General features: G+C 37.2%; 1 protein-coding gene across 1 annotated transcript; it reads right to left on the bottom strand.

Annotated features, from left to right (window-relative positions):
- Window positions 1-569: 569 nt before the first annotated feature.
- valopa (vertebrate ancient long opsin a) lies at window positions 570-18,293 on the bottom strand. Its single transcript, XM_077581756.1, has 5 exons — window positions 17,696-18,293; window positions 12,633-12,843; window positions 8,534-8,651; window positions 6,954-7,187; window positions 570-4,102 (listed from the first exon to the last, which is right to left on the bottom strand). Exons 1-5 carry the CDS (start codon window positions 18,057-18,059, stop codon window positions 3,866-3,868), a joined length of 1,164 nt encoding a protein of 387 aa, XP_077437882.1. The 5' UTR covers window positions 18,060-18,293; the 3' UTR covers window positions 570-3,865.
- Window positions 18,294-22,994: the final 4,701 nt, after the last annotated feature.

Raw genomic sequence — 22,994 nt, 5'->3', positions numbered from 1 at the left:
CCTATTTTACCATGATTTATAATTTCATATTCAAAATTATTTTTGAATATGGTTCAAATGCCAAAATTATATTTTATTATTATTATTATAATATAAAAAATTATATATATATATATACATATATATATATTTGGGGGGAAAAGATTATGCCACACATTTAGCTTTATACTAATATACATTATGTAGGTTTCCATCTTGTTTTTATTGTACTTGCACAACACTTAGTAGGGTGAGAAATAATTCATTTAAGAAACAGACACACCCACAGTAGCGTCATGCATCATGAGTTTTGACAGGGACAAGATAATTGGATGAAAGGGCGGATCATTAGAGGAAATATCTCTATCCTGCTGTAGAAGTAACTTGACAATCACAGTTAGATATGCTCGTTAGACTATTCCAATTGATTTTTGTTCTTTATTTCTGTACAACATCTGATCTGCAAATGATGATGATACCGAGCTGAGGGTAATAACTCAACAGACACATACGATCTCATTTGTCATATTATATGGGTGCAAATCATAACATCTCTGTAATTGGGAAATCAAAGTGGAGATTAGCAATGCTGTGTTTTAATAACTTTTAATAACCATGACAAAGCAACACAATGAATTTGTCACAGATGCACTGACACGGACTGGTCACAATGTTAAACACAAAGTCAGTACACAACAAGCATTATTTGATTACTTTCAGAACATAGTACACCTTCCTGCGGAATTGAAAGTACAACAGTGTGGGACACACATCGACAAATATAAAACAAACATGCACCATAAAGATAAGTAAAAATGCAACGCTGTTACATTTACATATGTGTGGTGATAATTGAGCTGTGCTTATGGTGTTATTTCATTGCTTTTAACCATGACTGCCACATAGGCTTCTTTTGTGTCATATTAATGTAAACAATATTGATTGAAACATGCTACCTCGGAGAGTTTATCACCACTGGATGTATGAATACATATTATATATACATAAAAATATAAATGCAAAATAGTATTGGCACACTGTCATGGACTGTATAAGAAACACAACAGCTATAACAGCTATTACTCTTCTAGGAAAATGTTTGATCCATTCATCCAGTAGAACATTTATGATGCGGAAAAAAAGGCCTGGTTCACAATGTCTGTTGTGTTCCCACACCACACAATGGGACTGCATTCACCAGTAAAGTTCTACCACACCAAAGTCACCCAAACAAGTCTCTAGACTTTGCTTTGTACCAGGGACAGTCACACGACAACACAACAGGGCCTCAACAGACAGGCGCAAACAGTATGTAACAAGTTTAAACAATCATTAGAAATGGTTTATGAGGTTTAATGTCTGGCCGGTATGTGGAAGTTCTCTCAGTCATGATGTACTGATGCCATTAGTAGCTAGTATAGGGTGACCAGATGTCCCAGTTTAACCAAGACGGTCACCAGCCCCATTGTTTTCTCACATTTTTACATAAGTCGTGTCCCAGTGTCCTGTTTGTTTGTCAATCAGTCATCCCAATTCATAAGATAACACCCCCCCCCCCCCAAAAAAAAGGAATATCACTGAAAAATTCCTTCCTATTTATTTTCACGTTCAAGTTTGCATTCCAATTCACATCTAATCACGAGCAGGGGTGTTATACCAAAACAACTTCCTGTTACTGTGTCTAAGAATTCTGGGAAATGAAGTCCTACAGGCCTAATGTACAACACGAGCTAAACTTTTGTGTCAGCATATTTTCCAATGTTAAAAAATGGGACAGCCAGCACAGCACAGGGTTAAACAGCACAGCCAGCTTCCAATAGCTGCCAGTAACAAGCAAAAAAAGGTTGGATAATGGTGAGCGCTTTGACGCTGTCGAACTGTCAACCAAGCTAGCACTGAGCATTAGCTAAACCAGATTGACTGGCATTTAAATATTCCGCAAAACTGTAGTGACCCAGTTTTTTTTCTTGTTTTTTTTCTGGTCACCCTAATCTAGTAGGCTATTAGCCGGGAAAGCAAGACTCACTCGCGGCTTTGCCGGAGAGTGAGTCTGGTCAAGTGCCCTATCTGTCGCATTTCTGAGACGCTCAAACCTGACCTAACAGACAGTGGAATGAACCAATGAGTGAAGAGCGGATGTGACGTCCGAAAAGTGACTTGTTGAAGTCTTTTTTTTTCTTCTTTTTTTTTTTGCGGAGACGGAGTAAAAATCCAACATGGCTATACTAGCCGAAGAGAGACAGTAGTGAATGACGTCGTTGTTGAATGTCGTTTTTGCGGGAAAAACTTGAAGCGTGAAGAGTGACGTTGCTCACGAAGACGACGTCACGCAAATAAACAAATTTGATTGACCTGGCCTGTTTTCGGCCGGTGCCGAATCGCTGTCTATGGACGCCTGTACAGACCTACTTTCTTTTTCAAGAAAGTGGGTGTGGCTTGCCAAACTAGTAGGTTATAGCCAGAATTAGGTCTTTGGTGATCAGTTTTCTGGCAGTTTACGTTGTCCATTCCATTGAAATAGGAGTCAGGATGATGTGTGTTGCCTGATTAATTCTGTGCGAGTCCTGTACAGTTATGTCAACTAAACTGGGTGTTAAATTAAATAAGCAGCTCCGAGCTGATAGCAGCAAATGCTAGCTGGCTAAATAAGACAAGGTCCAGTGTACAGTACAGTACAGTGTAGCCTTATTTGTCATCCCAGAGTCATTTGTTTTATTCAGCAGGTGAGCCAGAACACTGAGAAACCTTTTTTTTTTTTTTGCAAAATTCAATCATACTCACAAACATAGAAACGCCCAAAATGGCTTATGGTTGAATACAATACATTAAAATGCAAGTTAATTCCTTAAAATGTGTGTCTATCGATACTCTTGCCCATATAGTTTAGCAAGGTGTTTATTGTGTGCATCTTTGTGTGCTTGCTGATCTCATTTTCACCGCATGAATATATTGCCCTTGTATCTCAGCAGTCGAGGCAATAGGGACTTCTCCCATTGACCATCTGCGGTACGGATGAAAGTATTGCCCTTCACTAGTCAACACAGTCTGAACAAAAACAAAAAATATACAAATTCAGACGGGGGGGCTCTAACTTTTTGACGGGTGGATTTTGACTGAAGATGTGCAGCCAAAATAGTAATAAAACAATGCTTCCTCTGCAAGCTTCATCTCACAAAGGAAATAGAGGAGATGAAAGGCTGAATCTTGGTATTGACTAGCCCTCAACTAACGTATTCTGTGATTTTCCAGAAGCTTATGTTCGCATGGCGATGGCATATAAAAGTCGATTAAAGTGCAGGTTGCATTTTGTGGCACACTATAAGTTGTGCAGGTGTGGTCAAGAGAACAAAAAAGCAGAAACCAATATAAGGCAAGCTCATATTTACAAGGTATCCATAAAGCTTTGAGCATTTCTATCTGCACAGTTTATTTTTCTAGCAACATTTTGGGCTAATTTCAAATCAAATTTTAAACAAACGCGCTTCAACAAAAAGCTTAATTTCATCAATAATGTCTCATTTAGACAACTCATGTTAACCACCTGTGCTAAAATTGGCTATATCCATAGTTAAACATATCATAGTGTTCTACCCCCGAAATGAAATAAAAAATAAATATAATCCGTATTTGATTCAGTTTTAAATGTTCTGGGGGAATGAAAAAATAATAATTAGGCCATTATTTTAGAAAGATGAAAATTTGATAATTGAAATATAAAAATGACAACTACAAAAAAAAAAAAAGTTTTGCCTTCACATCTTGAGCTTAACCTCCCCCCCACCAGAATGAAAACAAGCACTGGTAAATCCAAAACGACAACAGAGCAAGAGATAATTTTTTCAAGGAAATACATGTTAGAGTAGACCTGCTGCCGGTAGCTCCATCGTTACATTGGACACACTTTGTTCTCTGGGATGGGGAGTTGAGCAAAGGAGCCGCAGTCAGTGGGAGAATCTTCAGACCTTGGCGATGCCATCCCTCCGATGGGGATGCGGGTCGCAATGGCAGCCATTTCTCCTGTTTGACTGTCCGCGGTGGTTCCTGGTCGCTCTGACGTCTGGTTCATGTTGCTTTCTGGCATGGCCACGATGCCGGTGAAGAGCTGGATGATGCACTTCCTGAACTGAATACAAATCAAAAGCATGAAAAGTCATCTGTGTGCTTGAATTGAAATAAATCATATTTTAAATGATATTGGACACAAAATGTATACTTAGTTTAACATAAGAGTCACATCATGACTCTTTATTTTGACAATGTCTGTTTGAAATTCTATGTCCTTCTGTCACTACATTCCTAAAAGCCCTATTTTACTCCATGTATTTCATGAACAAATTATTAAATGATCCTACTCAAGACCAGTCTTTTGACGTTAGCATCATTAGCATCATTAGCACTCCAGACTCCCGATCCATTGATAGAACACATCATGGTGAAAACACCAGAAATGTTTTATTTACAGGAAAACTAAGAATTTAACAACACAAACCATGTATTTCTTTTGGTTGCTAGCAAGCTTTAAAAAAAAAAAAAAAAAAGTCATTTGCACACACCTTGTTTATCTCACAGAAATCACATTAATCAACACAGATACTGAAATAATCTACACATTATGTTTTGTGCTGACACTTTGGCCTTGACCTTTTAATGAGTTCATCCTCGAGTAGAAGCTCCTCATTGTGCCAAATGTAATTAAAAAAAAAAATTCTGACATGAATTCTAGAAATATCACACTCGTGAAAATAGGGCAGTTGTGAGGTCCCAAGGGTTTGGAAATTTGAACGGCTTGCATGCATTTCACTGACAGAACAATTTCAACACTGATTTGAGTACATTTAAGAGAGGCAGGATGAATGGATTTTGATTCCATGAAGGATACGATCAGGTTAAAACGTTCACTGAGTTATAAACGCAGCTGGATCGCAAGCTCTGTGCAATCACACTTGGTTACTGTATATCACTTTCCACTTAATTGAAAACAGAATTATCATACGATTCTCCACTTGTCTGACTTGTCTTAAATGCAGATAAATAATCTTAATGGCTGCTCTGTTTGGAAGTAGGACAGGGTTTCAGGCTTATATTTTAATGTTGGTGTATACAGCAATTTAGTGCAATTATCACCTCCTGTATTTAGGTAAAACAAAAAAAAAAAGACACCTAAATCAGTGATTCTAAACCTCTGTTCAATCGAACCCCGGGGATTTGGTGAGTCGGTTTCAGGGATTCAGCAGAGGTCAAGACTCAAGATGTCACCAATAGAGTTAATAACAGCTGCATGTTCTCAGTTCAACTATTTACTGGATGCCATAAAGATCAAGTACACAGCTGTGGAGCCTTTCTCTCTTAATATAGCGGAAGAAGGTCTAATCTATGACAATGTGTGACCTAATGGTCTTAACTGCTTTCAACTAGATAAGTGTGCCAGAGTGCAGATAGATAGGAAGACGCCAAGCCAGGACATACATATTTGTGACTAACATATTTGTGATGATACGCTTGGCCATCATTGGCTACAGGTGATCACGCTACATTGCTTGGCCTGATCTGTGCTAGAGGGAATTTGGTGCTCATGAGTGGTTTGGAGGAATATATCCATGTGAGTCATCCAATTAAGTGTAACAAGCCAATTGTAGCAGCACAGAATGAGGACTAACATTTGTTATCCAACCATGGCTTGCTATTTTCCTGCGAGTGAAGTATGGCAGCACTTTACTAGGATTCTCTGTCGTTTGTGTCATTCGTTAGTCTGTAAATACATTCTGCTAACCATTAGGAGACTGTTCTCATATGAATCCTTTCCAGATTTGGAACCAGGGCCTACGCCAAAGACTGTTGCTTTATAAGAGACGCTTTTTTCCTCAGTATGTGCTTACTCAATGTACTGTAATCGCATTATTGTAAATCTTATTCTGAACATGACATAATAAAAGTCACTTGACTTCAAGTACCGGCTGCTTAGTTTAAACAGTGGGAGTTCTGATTCAATGTTCTTATTTACATCTACTTTTCATGTTGACAGAGGCTGACCCATTTAAAGAAGTCAAGAAGTAGGACACTCCCATGGACATGCAGACGGCATGCAGTTCCCTGCAGGGGGGTCTGATCTAATGGCTTTTTTTTCATGCAATTACACACTTAGTTGGCGCTGTGTTGAATATTTTCCACGTTTAGGTACATAATATTAGGAAAGCCTCCTATGACCTTGACGGTTTTTGGTCAATTCAGATGATTACATATGCTTGCTGCCTTTGAAACAAACAGTCACCAATGCGTGTTTCTTAACATTATATTTCAAATACTGTAATCACTAAACCTGTAAATCATCCGTCACATCATTTCAGTGAATCAACACATCGGTCTAAAAACACTGTCAGAATAGAATAGTTAAAAAAATTATTTTCTTTTTTTTTTCTGGAGAGCTCAGTATTGTCCATTCGGTAATTTTACCGATTTGACATGTCATCATCATTGCTCTCCAGAAAAAAAAAAAAAAAAAAGAATAGTTAAAAAAAAAAGAAAAGGCGTATTATTAAATTATTAAATGACATGGTGTGTCCAAACTATTAACAGACACTGTATGTATACTGCCTAAAGGTGAGTAACTAATTGTGATAATTAAGTGTGCAGGTTATATTTGATGAATCAGTTACGCATTCGCAATCTCGCTCGCAGCTCTCGGCAACGCAGTGCAAATTGAAACAAGAGAAATGTGACTTGAATATTAGCAGTGGCGGTAGCGATAGCCGACCTTACAAGTATTACATAGGTGGGTTATGCATTTTTCAACAGGACCTCATATGGACAATTGTACCTACTAAATTGCACATTTTATTTATTCATGTGACATGCATTATTTAGAAACACGCAAACTCCTATAACAATATAGTCATCTTAGGATTCACTACAATTTTCATCTGCTGTACACGCGACCGGTGATATGTCTCAGCTTCAGTTATAAAAAGAAATATTACCTGTCTGTTCATGAACACGTAGATGATCGGGTTATACACCGTCGCTGTTTTGGAGAAGAATGCCGGGATGGAAGCCAACCTGGCATCCAATTCAATGTTTGGATGAATCGTAACCAGTATGGCAAAGACTGCGTATGGTGTCCATGCCACCATGAATGCTATAATCATGACTATGACCATCCGGGTCACTTGGCGCTCGGGCTTCCTCGCAGTGGCCAGACGACCATGGGACACCTAGAGGGGCAAAAAAATGATTCTTGAGTTTATTTGGATATTTGATATTCAGGATATGAATTGACAAATCAAATTAAAGCGGATTAAAAGTAACTTTTAAATACACTATTGCATGTATAGTCCACGTATGTTATGGTCAGACAATATGTTTGGTCTTTTCCTCAACAGGTAAAGAAGCAAGAGCTCCACAGAGTTTTGGATGTCAATTCCCTTGAACATCTATGATGGTCTAAATAATGCAATAAAAAGCAATGACATCTTCAACTAAACACAATAGTAAATTTGTGGAACATTTTTGCTTTTATTGTTTTTATTGTTAAATATAATTAATTTCACCGCCATCTCTGAAGGCCTAAACATCATCAAAATCACTGACTTGAATTTAAAACATTGTATAAATTGTAGAATATTGTATGAATTAATTTTTTTAATAGCTTGTGTCTTGGCTGTACATCTTACAGTTGTTTGTGGGTTATTACTATTATTGTTATTTGTTGTCCAATCAGATTTCAGCTTCTGTGCGTTGCTATACTAGCGTAAACTTCCCAAGGCCTTCAGACTAAGGTTTGCAGGCCATGTACAATTAAAACAACACGATAGATTATTAATTTTTTTAAGTATTTAAAGTAATCAGAACTGGGCAATTCCGTTAAACGGCAATTCTTTGATGATGCCTCAATGACATGAAGCTAAATACATGAAGCATTCGCCGAATATGCGGAAGCAAATGTTGGCATCGTCCTCGACGGGAATTGACAATTAACGGAAGTGCCCAGCTCTGGAACTAATCAGATTTTGGGGGCGGGGGTTAGCCCTTAATCGACAGTACAGCTAAAGAGTTGCAAGACTCTACATGATGGAAAATTCATTTTCAAAGCAGACTTTTAAAAAAAAAAAGAGAAGAAAATTTACTGGAATTTACGCCTTTACTACTTGTGGCTGTGTTTGCACTTGTATATAATTAGAGCAATCTTGGCGAATAGGACGTTAAGAGGGAGTAAACCGCGAGTGCATATATTAGAGCAATTTATGGCGCTATCAGGCCTTTGTATTATTGACTTTGTAAATAAAAAACATTTGGATAGAGCTAGCTCTTGTATTGGATCTCCTTAAATTGCACAGGTGGATCTGGTGCGGTTGTGGTAATAGTAAAAAAAAATAATAATAATAATAATAAAAAGAATTCCATAAAGATTGTGGTATCTCATGAAGGTAATGGCAAATTTCATTCAGAGTACTTAGACTGAGGGGAGGACTAAGGTATGCCTACTGTATGTATGACTTCACAAATGTTTTCTCAAATAAGTGAAAACAAGGCCATGTGCTCCTCAGGTCGCCATACCGACCTTCCGGAGCTTGCGCAGGAGCTTCCCATAGCAGAAGAAGATAAGTCCAAGAGGCAGAATGAAACAAGTGGAGAAGAAAGTGATGATGTAGCTGTGGGCAGTGATGCTGGATGAATACCTGGTAGACACACAACCGTTATAACCGTGTTCAGTTCCAGCATACAGAAACAAAGGATTAAAGCAAAACACACTAATTACATACTATATATATTTTGAAGACTTGCAAGTCAAGCTTAAACATTTTTTGACAATAATATATGTGACCTCACTAGTCTAAACATGACATTCTGATTAATATTACGTTTGTGGAATATGAGTTTTGCAGCTAAATCCAGTCGTTTTTATCTATCTCAGGGGGCAGCCATTTTGCCACTTGCTGTCGCCTGAAGATGACATCACATTTGCTCAGGGCTCGGGCAACGACCAATCACAGCTCAACTGTTTTCTAAAGTTGGGCTGTCATTGGTTGTTACCTGAGACCTCAGCAACTATCTTGTCATTTCACGCGACAGCAAGTGGCAAAATGGCCGCCTTCTGATATTGATGAAAACTGCTGGATTTTGCTGCTTAACTCATATTCCACTAACTCAATATTAACCAAAATACCGTATTTAGACTATTGGGGCAGCATAGAACATATTATTGCCAATACATTTTTGGGGGGTTGACTTCCCCTTTAATATAAAGTTCCACCTTATTTATCTCCATTTGAATACTTATGCAATATTTATGTTGTGAAATTATGACCGATTAACAATATTTGTCATCTAGAAAATAACAAATGTCAATCATTAAACTTATGTGATTTGAACAGATGTTTTTGTTACAAAATAGACAAAATAAGTACCATTCCTCTGATGACATATTTATTATTATTTTTGTTTATTTCAAGTCGTCAATTAAAAATCCCAATCCAAAATCGTTATACTGTAGTCTATGTTTTTTTATCTATTGTGTCCAATTCTATTCTACATATCTAAGTCCTCAAGTAAGTACTTAAATGTTGATCTGTTTTATCTAAAACCATACAGAATTATTCTTTTAAGTCTAATTCAATTATATTTTTCATCCTTGCGTGTCTTGATCACATAACTCTGCCTTTACGTTCGCTCAGCACAACACGGCATGTTGTGCCACAACGTCAACCCATTGGTAAAGAATAAAAATAGAATATATATAAAATACACATTTGAGATTTTTACAAAATATATTTTCGTGCTCAAAACTTTCCATTAATTGGAATTATGGCATAAATATAACACCACTAACAGTTGTGTGGCGGTGGACTCGTCTATTAGTGGGTCAGAATCGGCATTAGAAGCAAAGAAGTGGGACATAATATCATGATAATACCTAACTAGACTCCAAATTGATTTGTACATGAGAGGAACCGCCAGTCTTGTCTCAATTAGATGCAGACGGGTTTATTACACACTGTGCTGAGATCCCACTGACGATTGCCATTTCATACTTTAATATGGTTAAAAAGCAATTCTGCACGTATGCAGGTCTTGAAATATCGGTAGGCTTCAAAACACAGTTTACAAGCCCAAATGATTCTCACCTTGACAGGAAATTGATGTGCCTGATGACTAATAAGGAGACAAGCAGACCCCCACTTGTGGATGAAGTACATTTGTTGTCATATTTATGAATGAAATACGCAGACTAAGTTGGCGATTTATCAAATATTCCGTCATCATCAGTCCATCATTTTACATGAACCGCGTTTCCGTCATCACTTTGTCACCACTTTGTCACCACTATTTTAGGACCAGCAGACAGAGGTGGGCATTCCATCAGTCTGTCAATCATCAGTGACAACTGAGAGGCCAGCTGGTACTTGACCCTGTTAATGACGATTACACTGACAGACAAAACCTACTTCCATCAGTGCTTAGTCTGACTTTTTTTTTTTTTTAAAGTTTCTCGTCACTCATTAGCAAAATGGGCGTCCGTCAGTGATGGACTGACGGACAGTCCGTCAGTATACTTTTTTTTTTTTTTTTTTTCTGGAGAGCTCAGTATTGTTCATTCGGTAATTTTACCGATTTGACATGTCATCATCATTGCTCTCTTTTTATTTTATTTTTTTTTGTATGTGGGTGAGTATGTGTGTGTGTGTATTCATTAGTTCACCTAAAACCTATTAAAAAATCCCATACCGTTCACCTAAACCAAACACTTCCAACCAGTCGTGAGGCCGTCAGGAGACCCGAGGAAGGACCAAAGAAAAGAAAGGAAAGTGAAATCCAGCACCGACCAGACACCACCCACCAGGCCACCAAGTCCATCAGTATACTGACGTAATGCCCACCTCCGGAAATACGATGACATCCACCAAACATACCAGCGGAGTGCAGAACCTGTCTGCCTGCACTTTGATTAAATTCACCAAAATCGTGTTACACCACCTGCGGCACAACTGTGGGAAACTGTCGGCGAAAATACCCACATTTCGTTACATGCCAGACTTGCACTGGATTTCTAGTGGTCCCCTACTGGCCCAAAAACTATTTTTAACCCCTAGGCGTTATTGTGACCATTTTTTGGCTTTTTGTTGGTTCTGACCAAGCCATTTCAAAATAAAATACTGCCCAGGGGTTTTAAGAAGCTTTTGCATTGGCATAATTTTTTCAGATGTCATTCCAGCTCTCTCCAGGCTAGACTGTAAAAACACATCATTTTCAATGACTTGATCTGTATTGTCTGTCTTGGATTGGTGGCATTTTGAAAGCATGTGACTGAATGCCGGCAGTCATCTCGTTTCTTCTTCTTACTCACATCAATCTGCAAAGCAATTCCCATCTCTGAGTGTACGGGTTTTAGCACTTCAAAGCACTGACACTCTATATTCAAATACACTTAGTGACATAAGGACACACACGGGTTAGGCTTTTAAAATGCATCCTGTGAATGTGGGAACATTCTGTCAATCACCTACCTACCTACCTACAATATATTTTCTCACAAAACTCACAGCCAGAGATGAATCAGTGTCTGTGTATCAATAAGTCTTCCACAAAACAGTAGTTTTGGGGCGTGATCGGGAGTTACGGTCCCGTTGACCAGAACCCCAATGGTGTTCAGGATGTGTGCGCTCACGGACTGTCCACAACAAACAGCATTTTCAGACATAAGGACGTCCACATGTGCACTCGGCACCAGGACAACCTCGGGCCCCGCAGTTTGATAACCAACTTTGCGGCCGTGTCATCGGACTTGTGCCCGCATGTCTTGAATACTTGGGTGAAGAAAACCCGCTTTTGTCTCATCTGTCCAATGGGTATTCTGTCAGAAACTTTATGAGATGTCAATTTGCATTTTCACAAATAAAAAAAGTTGTCAGTTTCACGTAGATTAGTGACTGTCATAGGTTTTCTTTCTTTTTTTCGATATCCCTATAATGCCACACGTATCATATTAAATAGAAGACATTTTGAGCCCTCTATTTCATGAGTATATTTTTTTCTCATTAAAACCCTGACGTATATGATCTGACACATGCGTTGCACGGATAATCCATTAGAGGGCAGTATCACCCATCTGATGGCTTTTGCAATTAAGGAAGGAGAGACACCTATACTTATTAATAGTGGGAAATTCTTTCTGCTTTTTGGAAATAGTAAAATGTTTGATGTGTCTGTTTATTATGATATTTTTGACAGTTTTAAATGTACGAATTTAAAGCATCGTGACCGAATGTATCAAATATGACACAAAACAAAAGTCATATTTGTTTGATTTTGAAAAAAATAATTTGGGGGTTCAAAACGACCAATAAATACTCTATTAACAACGAATCAGAATTGTCTCTCATATATTTCATGGTTCAGGCTTTATAGGGTTAAGCGTCCAAATGCCCCAAATTAAATGGATCTGTCTTGCATATACATAAAACAAATACGCGCAGTTGGAGTAGACGAGACTCAAAATCCAATTTCACAAGTGGGATACAAACACATTTGTGTATTAAGCGGTGCCCTCTACTAGGATTGGGGGCTTCCTCCAGAATTCAGCTAAGTAAATAATATTACTGGAGCCCAACCCAGCTGATATTTAGTGTCTCATCTACCTATACTGTGAATGATTTTCTTACCAGTCAGGCTCACATGTTGTTCCAATCTTGCTGACGGTGTATCTGTTCCAGCCCAGCACTGGAGGGAAGGTCCAAACAAAGGAAAAGATCCAAACAAAGAGCAGACCCATGACGGCGTGTCTGGCTTGCAGTCGAATGTTGCCCAGAGGTCGGCAGATCACGAAGAATCGTTCGAAGGACAGAACGGCCAGAGACCACAGGGCTACGATTCCTGAGGCAAACAGCAGATCAGACTCAGCGGCATGGCTGCAGAATACTAAATATATATATAGGAATACTGTAGTATCTAGAAAAGTATGATTTTATATATATATATATATATATATATATATATATATATATATATATATATATATATATATATATATATATATATATATATATATATACATATCTATACATATATATTTATATATATATACACAAAATATATACAGTTTATATATATGGTCAAACCTGGCATCCAATAATCAGGTGTGTATTTTTTTATTTTATTTGACATGTATTTTTTTATTTTATTTGACGTGTATTTTTTTTTTTATTTGACGTGTATTTTTTTTTTTATTTGACGTGTATTTTTTTATTTTATTTTTTATTTTTATTTTTATGGAGAGCTCAGTATTGTTCATTCGGTAATTTTACCGATTTGACATGTCATCATCATTGCTCTCCTTTTTTCCTTTTTTTTCTTTTTTTCTTGTATGTGGGTGATTATGTGTGTGTGTGTGTGTGTGTGCGTGCGTGCGAGTGTGTGTGTATTCATTAGTTTGTGACGTGTATTTTATCGACAGAGCAATGCAGTTGCTTCAAAGGTCGTCCAGACTTTCCCTCATAAGGCTTTGCGGAAGATGACACGGGGCCCATTAAAAAGTTCCGCTTTAATATCTGTGATAATCACCGCTCCGTGCTTCTCATTTGTTATCTAAAACAGTAATCGAATCACATACAAATTTTACGGAATCTTATAATCTTAAGTGTGTGTGATTTCTGCATTTACTAATATCTTTGAAATGACTTCCCTCTCTGAACTGAAAATTTTATTAGGTTTAATTATATTATGCATAGGAGCATATGGAGCTGGTTTGGCCTGGTTGTAACCTCCCCTACAGTGCGGCTATTTATTATTGTTTGACTCAATTCTGGAAAACCAAAAGCGTGTACGTAAAGTTACTGATGCTAGAAATAGTTAAATGATCCAGGGTGGTTGAATTAGGCTGCCTCATGATGGAATAAAAAAAAGCTCTCTTTAATTATGGTAATAACTCACTCTCACCAAGCGGGTAATTACCTTTCTCTGCTCAACCACAGACCCTCAGTGTCTGAGCTTTAGTGTGGAGGACAAAAGAGAGTGGTAGAAACCAGGATGTTCAATTATGTTTCACACATTAAAACATGGACCCTTACAAAGATTCAGTAATGAAACCGACAGTTTTTGTGTCTTGTTTTCTAGTAGCACATAATAGCCAAAATGGCGCATTGATGTATAAAGACGCACACGCACGAACATCAACATCTACATAACTTGTTACTACAACTCTTTCTGAATAAAATAACGGACGTGAAGACGTGCATCCAGCTCATCTTAATCAATTCGACACACGCCAACGCAGGTGACCACAAGACTAGACAATTCTCACTCCACTCCAGTGGTATCGACACGTCACTTCAGTTCTGAACTTATGTATTATGCAAGATGGTTTCTTTTGGTCATCCTAAATCGGCCTGATTGATCTCATAGCAGGCGCTAAAAGTAAAAGTGGTGGAGGTAGACCAAGCGTTCTGTCATTCATTTCTAAGAATCACACATTATATTTTAGCCCCCCCAAAAAAAATTATCAGCTATAAAATATATACTTTTGTACTTTAAAATATTTTGTAGCTGCACATACATCATATAAATGAATAATTTTGAATACATTTAATTTATGAAATTATATTAAAGCACAGCTTTTTTTTTAAAAGCAATTTTAGCTTCACTTCTAGACAAGAAAATACAATTTGCTGCTATACACAATGTTGAATTTAAGAAACAAAACCTATTCATTCTAAAAAATAAAAATAAAAGAAAAAACATTGTTCATTTGTTGTTACATTTTTATTCATTTATTTATTTAAATTAATAAAACCCTTGCTTCACTTCTCTGCGATTTAAAATAAATAAATAAATAATGGATCCTCAATGTTAGGAAATTGCTCCTTAAATGAAGGCATTGATTCGCAAATCTGCTTTGCAAAGAAAAATCAAACTTATTTGGAGGCTTGGATTTTCACCATGGAACACTTGCCTGGGGCACCACAAGCTCAAAAGAAAGTTTAAAGTGATGGAAATGGACATTTTACTGGAAGACAAATATATGAGTTATTTACAGAAAACAAATCTTTAACTTCGATCAAGGTGAAACCAGGACCACATAAAATGCGTTGTTTTTTTTTTTTACCTGTCCCGAGTGTTTATCAACATCAACGTTGTGTTTTAAAACTTTATACAGCACAAATGAGAAGACGCGACATTTAACGATGCAAAATCAGTCCTTGTAGCCCGTTTCGGGTTTGAACAATCCTGGCTGAGCCATCAGGTTTGTGCCCGTTTTTTGCATGCCTAAACCTTTAATAGGTCCGACCAATTGTGTTTTATGCCACCAAGTTGCCCTTCGTTCAGCTATTTACATATTGCTTGCGTCAGGCCAAACCTCGCACCTCCGAAATCGTCACTTTTCAGGAGACCTTAAAAAAAACCTGCTTGTTTGTTCAACCGTTAACATTGCACCATCAAAGAGCGCAAGCCATTTCCAAAACTTTAGATTGGTCAATTATTCGTAAAAAAATAACACCCCCATATGTAAGCTGACCATTAGCATATATTTTTGAATAAATATCAAATTTGCCAAATTTTGACTTATGAGCTTTCAGCTTGACAACCGGGCAATATCTTACATCTTCATACACTGGCTAAGTGGTCATAAATCTTCAAGAAACAATGTATTCATGTTCTGTATTGTAATTGAAAAATGTAGTATGAGGGTTTTTTTTGTTTCCAGTTTTTTATAATTTATATTTCAAAACATCTATATACTCTATACCTTGAACATTTCTATAAATACAAGTGAACACAGCATAGTATAATTACACTTAGAGTATAGCATTTTATATTGACGGTAACATTTCCAAATGATGTAACTGTCGCCCTTTGACCTTAACCCTGCCGGCCAGCCCATGCAAGATTTTAAATTTAATACCAAATCCATGCCTGCATCAACTCTTTGGGCTCTATTTTGGTAGACAGGTGCATGCACACATGCTCGGCATTAAAATTGGTGCATCATCATTTTCAAGCCAGGGCAAATCTAGTTTACCGTGTTTGGAAATTCCAGAGAATGTGCTGCATTTTATATTACACGCCCACTTGACAACTTGATGACAGAAAGTAGACAAGACATTAAACCAGATAAAAGCAGGTCTAAGTTGTGGCGCAATTATGTTGGATTTCAGATTCTGAGCTCTGCGGTCGTGTGTGGTGGAATTCATCGTATTTCACTCATAAATATGACAACAGTGTGCGTCAATCCCTCTGAATCATTGAACGAATTGCTATTAATATCATCTTAATACATTTTAAAAGCGCTCCCCGAGTATGAGTTTCTAGCTGCACCTGAAAATACCAAAAGAAAGAAAACTCCACCCATGTGCACAGTTAAGATTGCACTTTGTGCTTCACAACCGCTGAGCGTGAAAATAGGGCCCTTACTGCGTTCTGACCTCAGCAGATGTGAAGCGCAGATTTTGGGCCAATTTACTGATGTACTTGAACATTATCTGCGGTCTCAGTATTGCTAACTCACTTGTAAGTCGTGCACTGTAATAAATGATTAACATCTGCTGAGTACAGGAAATTCTGCTTTTTGAGCGCACAGACTTTGTTCCTGGTCCAGTGGTCAGTTCTGGCCATATCACAAGCGAGGAGCTGTAATTCATTTAAAACTGCATGGACTTGTGTAACCCTTTCATGTATCAATTATGATAACCTACATCAAGATTCATTCATATAGGAGAAAGCACCTTTTGAATAGCTGTCCACTGTAGTGGCCACTGCCCATGAAAGGGTTAAAAACAAAATTGCAGTAACATTACAGTAGCCTAACACATAAACATTCTTACACTGAGAGGATTTACATTACTTACACGATTTGATTCAACAAGACCCTATTTGTTAGTAGTGTTACACCAACACAGCTAAAAATATATCGTTTTGAGAACACTACCAGAGAGGTATTAACTCAACAGCATGTAGATTATTATTGCCATAGTTTTGTATATCTTACTTTAACTTTCCTCACAAGAGTAATGAAATATCTCTATTTATCCTAGAGGTGTTAATACTTTATGAGAGAATTTAGAATATTAGCTCTTCATCAAAAAAAAACATATTTTTTTAAACAAAACAGTACAAGTGCTTGTGAACTAGATATTATTCATTCCACAATGACTAGCCTAAGTAAAATCTTACATTGATTGTGTTTCTTGATGACTATTTTGAATACATGAACATTCATAAAAAAATCACCACAGTTAACTTGGCTCTGTTATTATATTTTGTCACAGAGGGTAGAAACAGATGCTGGACTCAGTAACCAACTGATGAAGACATGCAACTTTAGTAACATGCTGAACTATTTGTTAATCATCCATCAAGGTGCTAGAAGACGAAAAATGTTCCAACACTGACACCTGCAGCTTGAAGTTCACGTTCAGAGATGGTGATGTAAGTTTCAAATAAGTCTCAAGTTTGAAATCTTCAATGTTGAAGCAAGTCCTATAAGTTATTTTGTCTTGGACAGATCAAGACTCCATATCTCAAGTCTATAGTCCAATAACGCCAATTGATGATATTATTGACCACTTTATCTAACTAATCATAATTAGTTTAGTTTAATATTTAAGTGTCAGTAAAAACTTGCTTTTCCCTACAAACTTGATTACTAATAATAAAAATAACTGTACAGCTTGATACTCACTTGCGTGGCACAACAATGCAACTGATGACGTCATAACACGCATGCACCTACCGAAAAAAGTGACAGCAAAGCCCTCCACCACACAAGCCCACCGGCCCAGGAAGAAATAACCTCTTGCGTTTGTCAGGAAACTTATGAGCCCTCCTGTGAGGGAGACGAGGAAGTCTGCTATGGCCAAGTTGACTATGATGTAGTTGAGCGGCTGCCGGAGTTGTTTGAACTTGTATGTGGCAAACATGACGAGGAAGTTTTCGCTCAGAGAAAGAGAAGTGACCACAAACATGAGCAGCGCCAAAATGGTGAAGTTCCATTGCGCGATGTTGTGGATGGGTCCGGTGAATGGGTCATCGATCGGACCCAGATCAGCCGCCACAGTGTAGGACACCGCGTTCACAGACAGACTTAAAGCCTCCATAGTCCATGACCACAGTGATGAAAGTGCTGACTACTTGCTGGATGTCTGTAACGCGGACAAAATCCGAATTTGGGTCATATTGTTAACTTGGCGTCAGGTGCGACGAGGGCGCCATCTGCGCGCCGAAAAACTCTCTTCGAAAGTTTACGCGTTGGCATCCACGCCGTCCAAAATGCATGGCAGAGCTGAGAAGGTGAAGGCGCTGGACCCGACGCCCCCAAGACTGCAGCGGTTGAGCTGCCGGTGGCGTGCCGGAGTGTCTTTTTATAGGCTGCTGATGAGGAGGAGGAAGAGGACGGTGATGCTGTTCTGCCCTCCCGCCCGGTGAGCACACACAGGACTCATCCTCCTGCCACCGATCCTCAGTCTTCATGACCACCACCGATGTGCCGATACCACGTTTTGTCATCGATACCAATACTCAATTCTTGTGTAGTCACTGATACCTAAAACTAGTAGTCGTTTTGATACATACTCCCCTAGCCCCACCCAAAAAACAAAACAACATAATTAAAAAAAAAAAAAAAGACCTATGTATCCCAATATTGCATTTTCCCATAAAATTGCATTCAATTAATGGCAATTCTTGTTACGATTCTTTTTTCTTTTTTCTTTTTTTTTTATCTGGAGAGCTCAGTATTGTTCATTCGGTAATTTTACAGATTTGACATGTCATCATTACTCTCTTTTCTTTTTCTTTTTTCTTTTTTGTATGTGGGTGAGGATGTGCACGTGCGTGTGTGCGTGCGTGCGAGTGTGTGTGTGTATTCATTAGTTCACCTAAAACCTATTAAAAAATCCCATACCGTTCACCTAAACCGAACACTTCCAGCCAGAGTCGTGATGCCGTCAGGAGACCCGAGGAAGGGCCAAAGAAAAGAAAGGAAAGTGAAATCCAGCACCGACCAAACTTGTTACGATTCTTAATGACTTGGACCCCCAAGCAGCAACAGAGCGTCGGAAAACTCAAATAGTCTTTATTACAAACAAAAAAACTAAAGGGGCAAACAAAACTGCAAAGTACAAAAGAACAAAAGGTGCTACCAATTGCGTAGGAGCATAAATTACAAAGTACAACCAAATCATGACTAATGCTAGACAAACTGCCACAAATGGGAGGACCGGACTGCAATCCAAGAAAACAAAAAACAGAATGCACACTGCAAACAGAGGAATGATCCAGCAACCTGCAGGTATGCTGGGGGAGACTTAAAACAAGGAACTAATTGCCCACAGGTGTGCACCTCCGTGCTCGGCTGCCCCACCTAAGGGCCACTAACAGATCATATGAAAAGCTTGCAGGAAAAAAAAAACATACATAACTAAGACAGAACATAACAATTCTTCTCATTTCTAGTTCCTGATTGTAAAACAGCCACAATAGGGCAGCGGACACCGGTATAGGCAACCATCGTGGGTACCCGTCCGAGACCTTGAAATAAGGCCTGGTATCGGTACTTGTCCATCTCAATACATAATTATTTTTATAAAAAGCACTTTAGCATATTTTTTCTTCAAATACATATTTTATACTGCACACAGACTACTGTGTATAAACACATACATTTAGTTTGAAAAAAAAATCCTTAATGTGTCAAATAATGCACTTTTTTATACAAGAGGTAGTTTAATTCATTCTGTGACCAATTAAATTATTAATTTTGAAAAATTATTTAATCCGTTCTTAAATGAATTCTAATCAATTTTTCCGCACGAAAATGAAAGCTAAAATGTTTTAATGTTTTTCATTAGCAGCATTGTGTTGTAAATTGTTCATATACAACGTAATAAAGGAGAATGTAAGGAATTAAACTGGTTTTATAACTTTAACGTGTTGGGCCTTCTCTTGGTAATAATTTTTATTGTATTTTAATTGATTTTTTAATCTATTTATTTACTTTATTTTCTTGTCTGTTTTTCTATGTCTGTATAAATCTCAATAGATTTTTCTTGTTCATTGACTATTTTCATTTCAAGCTTCTAACACATAATGGCAAATAGTGTCAACATATCTTGAGAGTGTTTTCATTTTATATTTGTGTATTGGACCACATTATTTGGAGTAAATAATAACTTTTTGATTAAGTAAATGAAATAGGATTATTTCCAGAAGCACGTGTGATCTCATAGTGGTTAGGAATCACTACACATACACTCTAACAAAAAAAAAATTGGGTCAAAAATAACCCAACTATGGGTCAAAAATGGACCGATCCTCTACTTGGGTCTATTTGACCAAACTTTGAGTCAAGAAATGGGTCTTTCAGCGTAAAACAACTCATAAATATTGGTCAGATCCTTTACTTGGGTCAAAACATTGGGTTATTTTGTATAATACAACCCAGAAAGTTGGATTAAATTGACCCATTAAGTGGACTAATTTTCTTTTGTTTGTCCATTTAAGTCTAAGGAAGAGGACTCGGGCCAGTGAAGGAAGAAAAAAATTGCTTAGCAGGATTCTCACTTTAAAGTCAGGATTCTGACTTTAATCTCAGAATTCTGCCTATAAAATGAGAATGCTGACTTTATTTTCAGAATCTCACTTTAATTCTCAAAGATTTAATTCTCACTTTAAAGCTGCAATATGGAACTTTTTCCCCAAAAAATATCTTTATAGTAGCCATTTTGTTTGATGATTTATGTCTCACTTTATTCTCAGAATTTTTACTTTTAAAGTCAGGATTTTAATCTCCAAATTCTGACTTTAATTCTCAAAGATTCAATTCTCATGCGCTGAATTTAAAGGGTAGTTGTTTTGATTGGCCGGGAATCATTTTGGCTTTGTTCACTTCCACAACAGCACAAATGAAAACTGTCTATGAAAATACCATTTTGAAGAAAACTGCTAGGCATTAAAATAGGACCTAACAAGTTTTTCCTCTGAGTCTGTCAACAGTGTAAGAGTCGGGTCGTGAGTCATTTACCTGTGGACCCACACATAAGGATTTGCAAGCTTAAATAGTGAACAGGTTTAACATTTCTGATTGTCAGCCAGACTTTTTTTTCTGAGCAGCTCAGGGTGGAATAATCACTCTTCACACATCCCACCCCAGGTGATAATCACTCAGTTTAATCTTTTAACAGCGTCAGAGAATTTGGCGTTTGCTGACTTTGACTGTAGGGAGAAAAATGTCCCAATATGGCCTGATTGATTCAATGGGGCTGTAAACTGTTGCATGCCACACTTACCTTAAAAATACACTCTACTGAACTTGAATTGATTTATCTTCCTCTTCACGATAATGTGCCACCTTGCGTTGATCTATCACTGTTTTATCTGTGAGGACAGAGGGCACACTCTAAAAAGAGATTAGTAATATTATTCATGAAATGAAAAAAGTTGTTCACTACGGAAGCGTATTGCATTCACTTGGGAAAAAAAAAGTCCTGTTCTTCTGACAAATTTTTTAGGGGGAGCGTTGTCGTTTTTTTAAAAAAAAAAATCCCTGTTTTTTTTTAAATAATTTTTTTTCTGTTTTTTTAAATAATTTTTTTTCTGTTTTTTTAAATAATTTTTTCCCTGTTTTTATGAATAATTTTTTCTCCTGTTTTTATGAATCATTTTTTTTCTGTTTTTTTAAATAATTTTTTTCCCTGTTTTTATGAATAATTTTTTCTCCTGTTTTTATGAATAATTTTTTTTCAGCCTGTTTTTCTGAATATTTTTTTGGACAGAAAAAAAAATCTGTAAAACTGAAAAAAATATTCTGAAAAACAGAAAGAAAAAAAATACTCAAAAAAACAAAGCAACCCAAAAAAATTAGTCAGAAAAACAGGAGTTTTTTTTTTTTTTCCAAGTGAATGCAATACGCTTCCGTAGTTCCCCATTTTTTTTCCATCAATAAATGCGATGAGTTAAAATGACTGGACTGCAAAATGGGTAACCTGCTGGCTTTTAAACCGATGATACATAATGACAACACTTTGCAAATGTTTGCTAATCTTACAGCCAGCGTCTGTTTCAGAAGGTCACCAAACTCAACAATTTTGTTCTTTTTCAGAGGTGAATCTAAGTACGCATGTCTCCATTGCTGCTTGGTCCTTGTTCCATTTAGTGGAAGCCAACTTGTCACACACCAGTGACCATGTCCTAAATGAGGATTTATTGTCTATTGGGTCTCTCCAGACCGCTGTATGACTGACTTTGTTTGGCAGGTTTAGAAAGCAACACTGCCAAGTTCAACCTTGTGAATTGGTCAAGAACAGTCAAAAGAGCACATCCAATTAGTTACACTCCAGACTTTTCTTTTAATAGGAACTTTTTCAAACGGTGAAATTGGAATATGCTGCATGAACACCCAGTTTTAAACATTTAAATGATTTTAATATTTTTTTTTAAAGTAGCTATATTTTAGGGATCATCAACTGTGAAATAATACAGAGAAGAGCTTGGGTCTTTTTATTTTTTTAACACCGCTGATGTGCAAGTCCAGTGTGCATGTAGTTATATTTCATATTGACTTGCATCTTGTTTAAAGTTGTAAGTGGTGCAATGATGCATAGGAGATGTGGCAAATAATTAGAAAAATAAATAAATTTCTCTCATTGACATATATGTGCAGCATTTATATGCAGAAGTAAATATTTTTTCCTCCTTCATCGCACTGGTGCGAGAAGCAGTGAGATATTACGGTGAAGAAGTAAGAGAAAATGCTACTTTCCAAATGAATGTGGAGGTGAGAAAAGATTTATGACATACGTGAAATTCAATTAAATGCAGAGCAATTCAGAGAGACATCCATAACATCAGCGCCTCTGGATTAAATTAAGAAACATGTTTCCTCTTTTCCACATTTGTTTTATTTATCACATCAAATTAGCATTTTTAGATACGCCGTTCAAGCCTTTCAACCATTTTTTAACATCTTGTTCTGTTCGGGGTTGGACAGTAGCCAATGGCAACATTTCATGAAAAATTCACATGCCTTGCTCATG

This window comes from Vanacampus margaritifer, chromosome 12, assembly GCF_051991255.1.
Source record: "Vanacampus margaritifer isolate UIUO_Vmar chromosome 12, RoL_Vmar_1.0, whole genome shotgun sequence".
Lineage (NCBI taxonomy): Eukaryota > Metazoa > Chordata > Actinopteri > Syngnathiformes > Syngnathidae > Vanacampus > Vanacampus margaritifer.
This window is presented reverse-complemented; position numbering and strand designations above follow the sequence as displayed.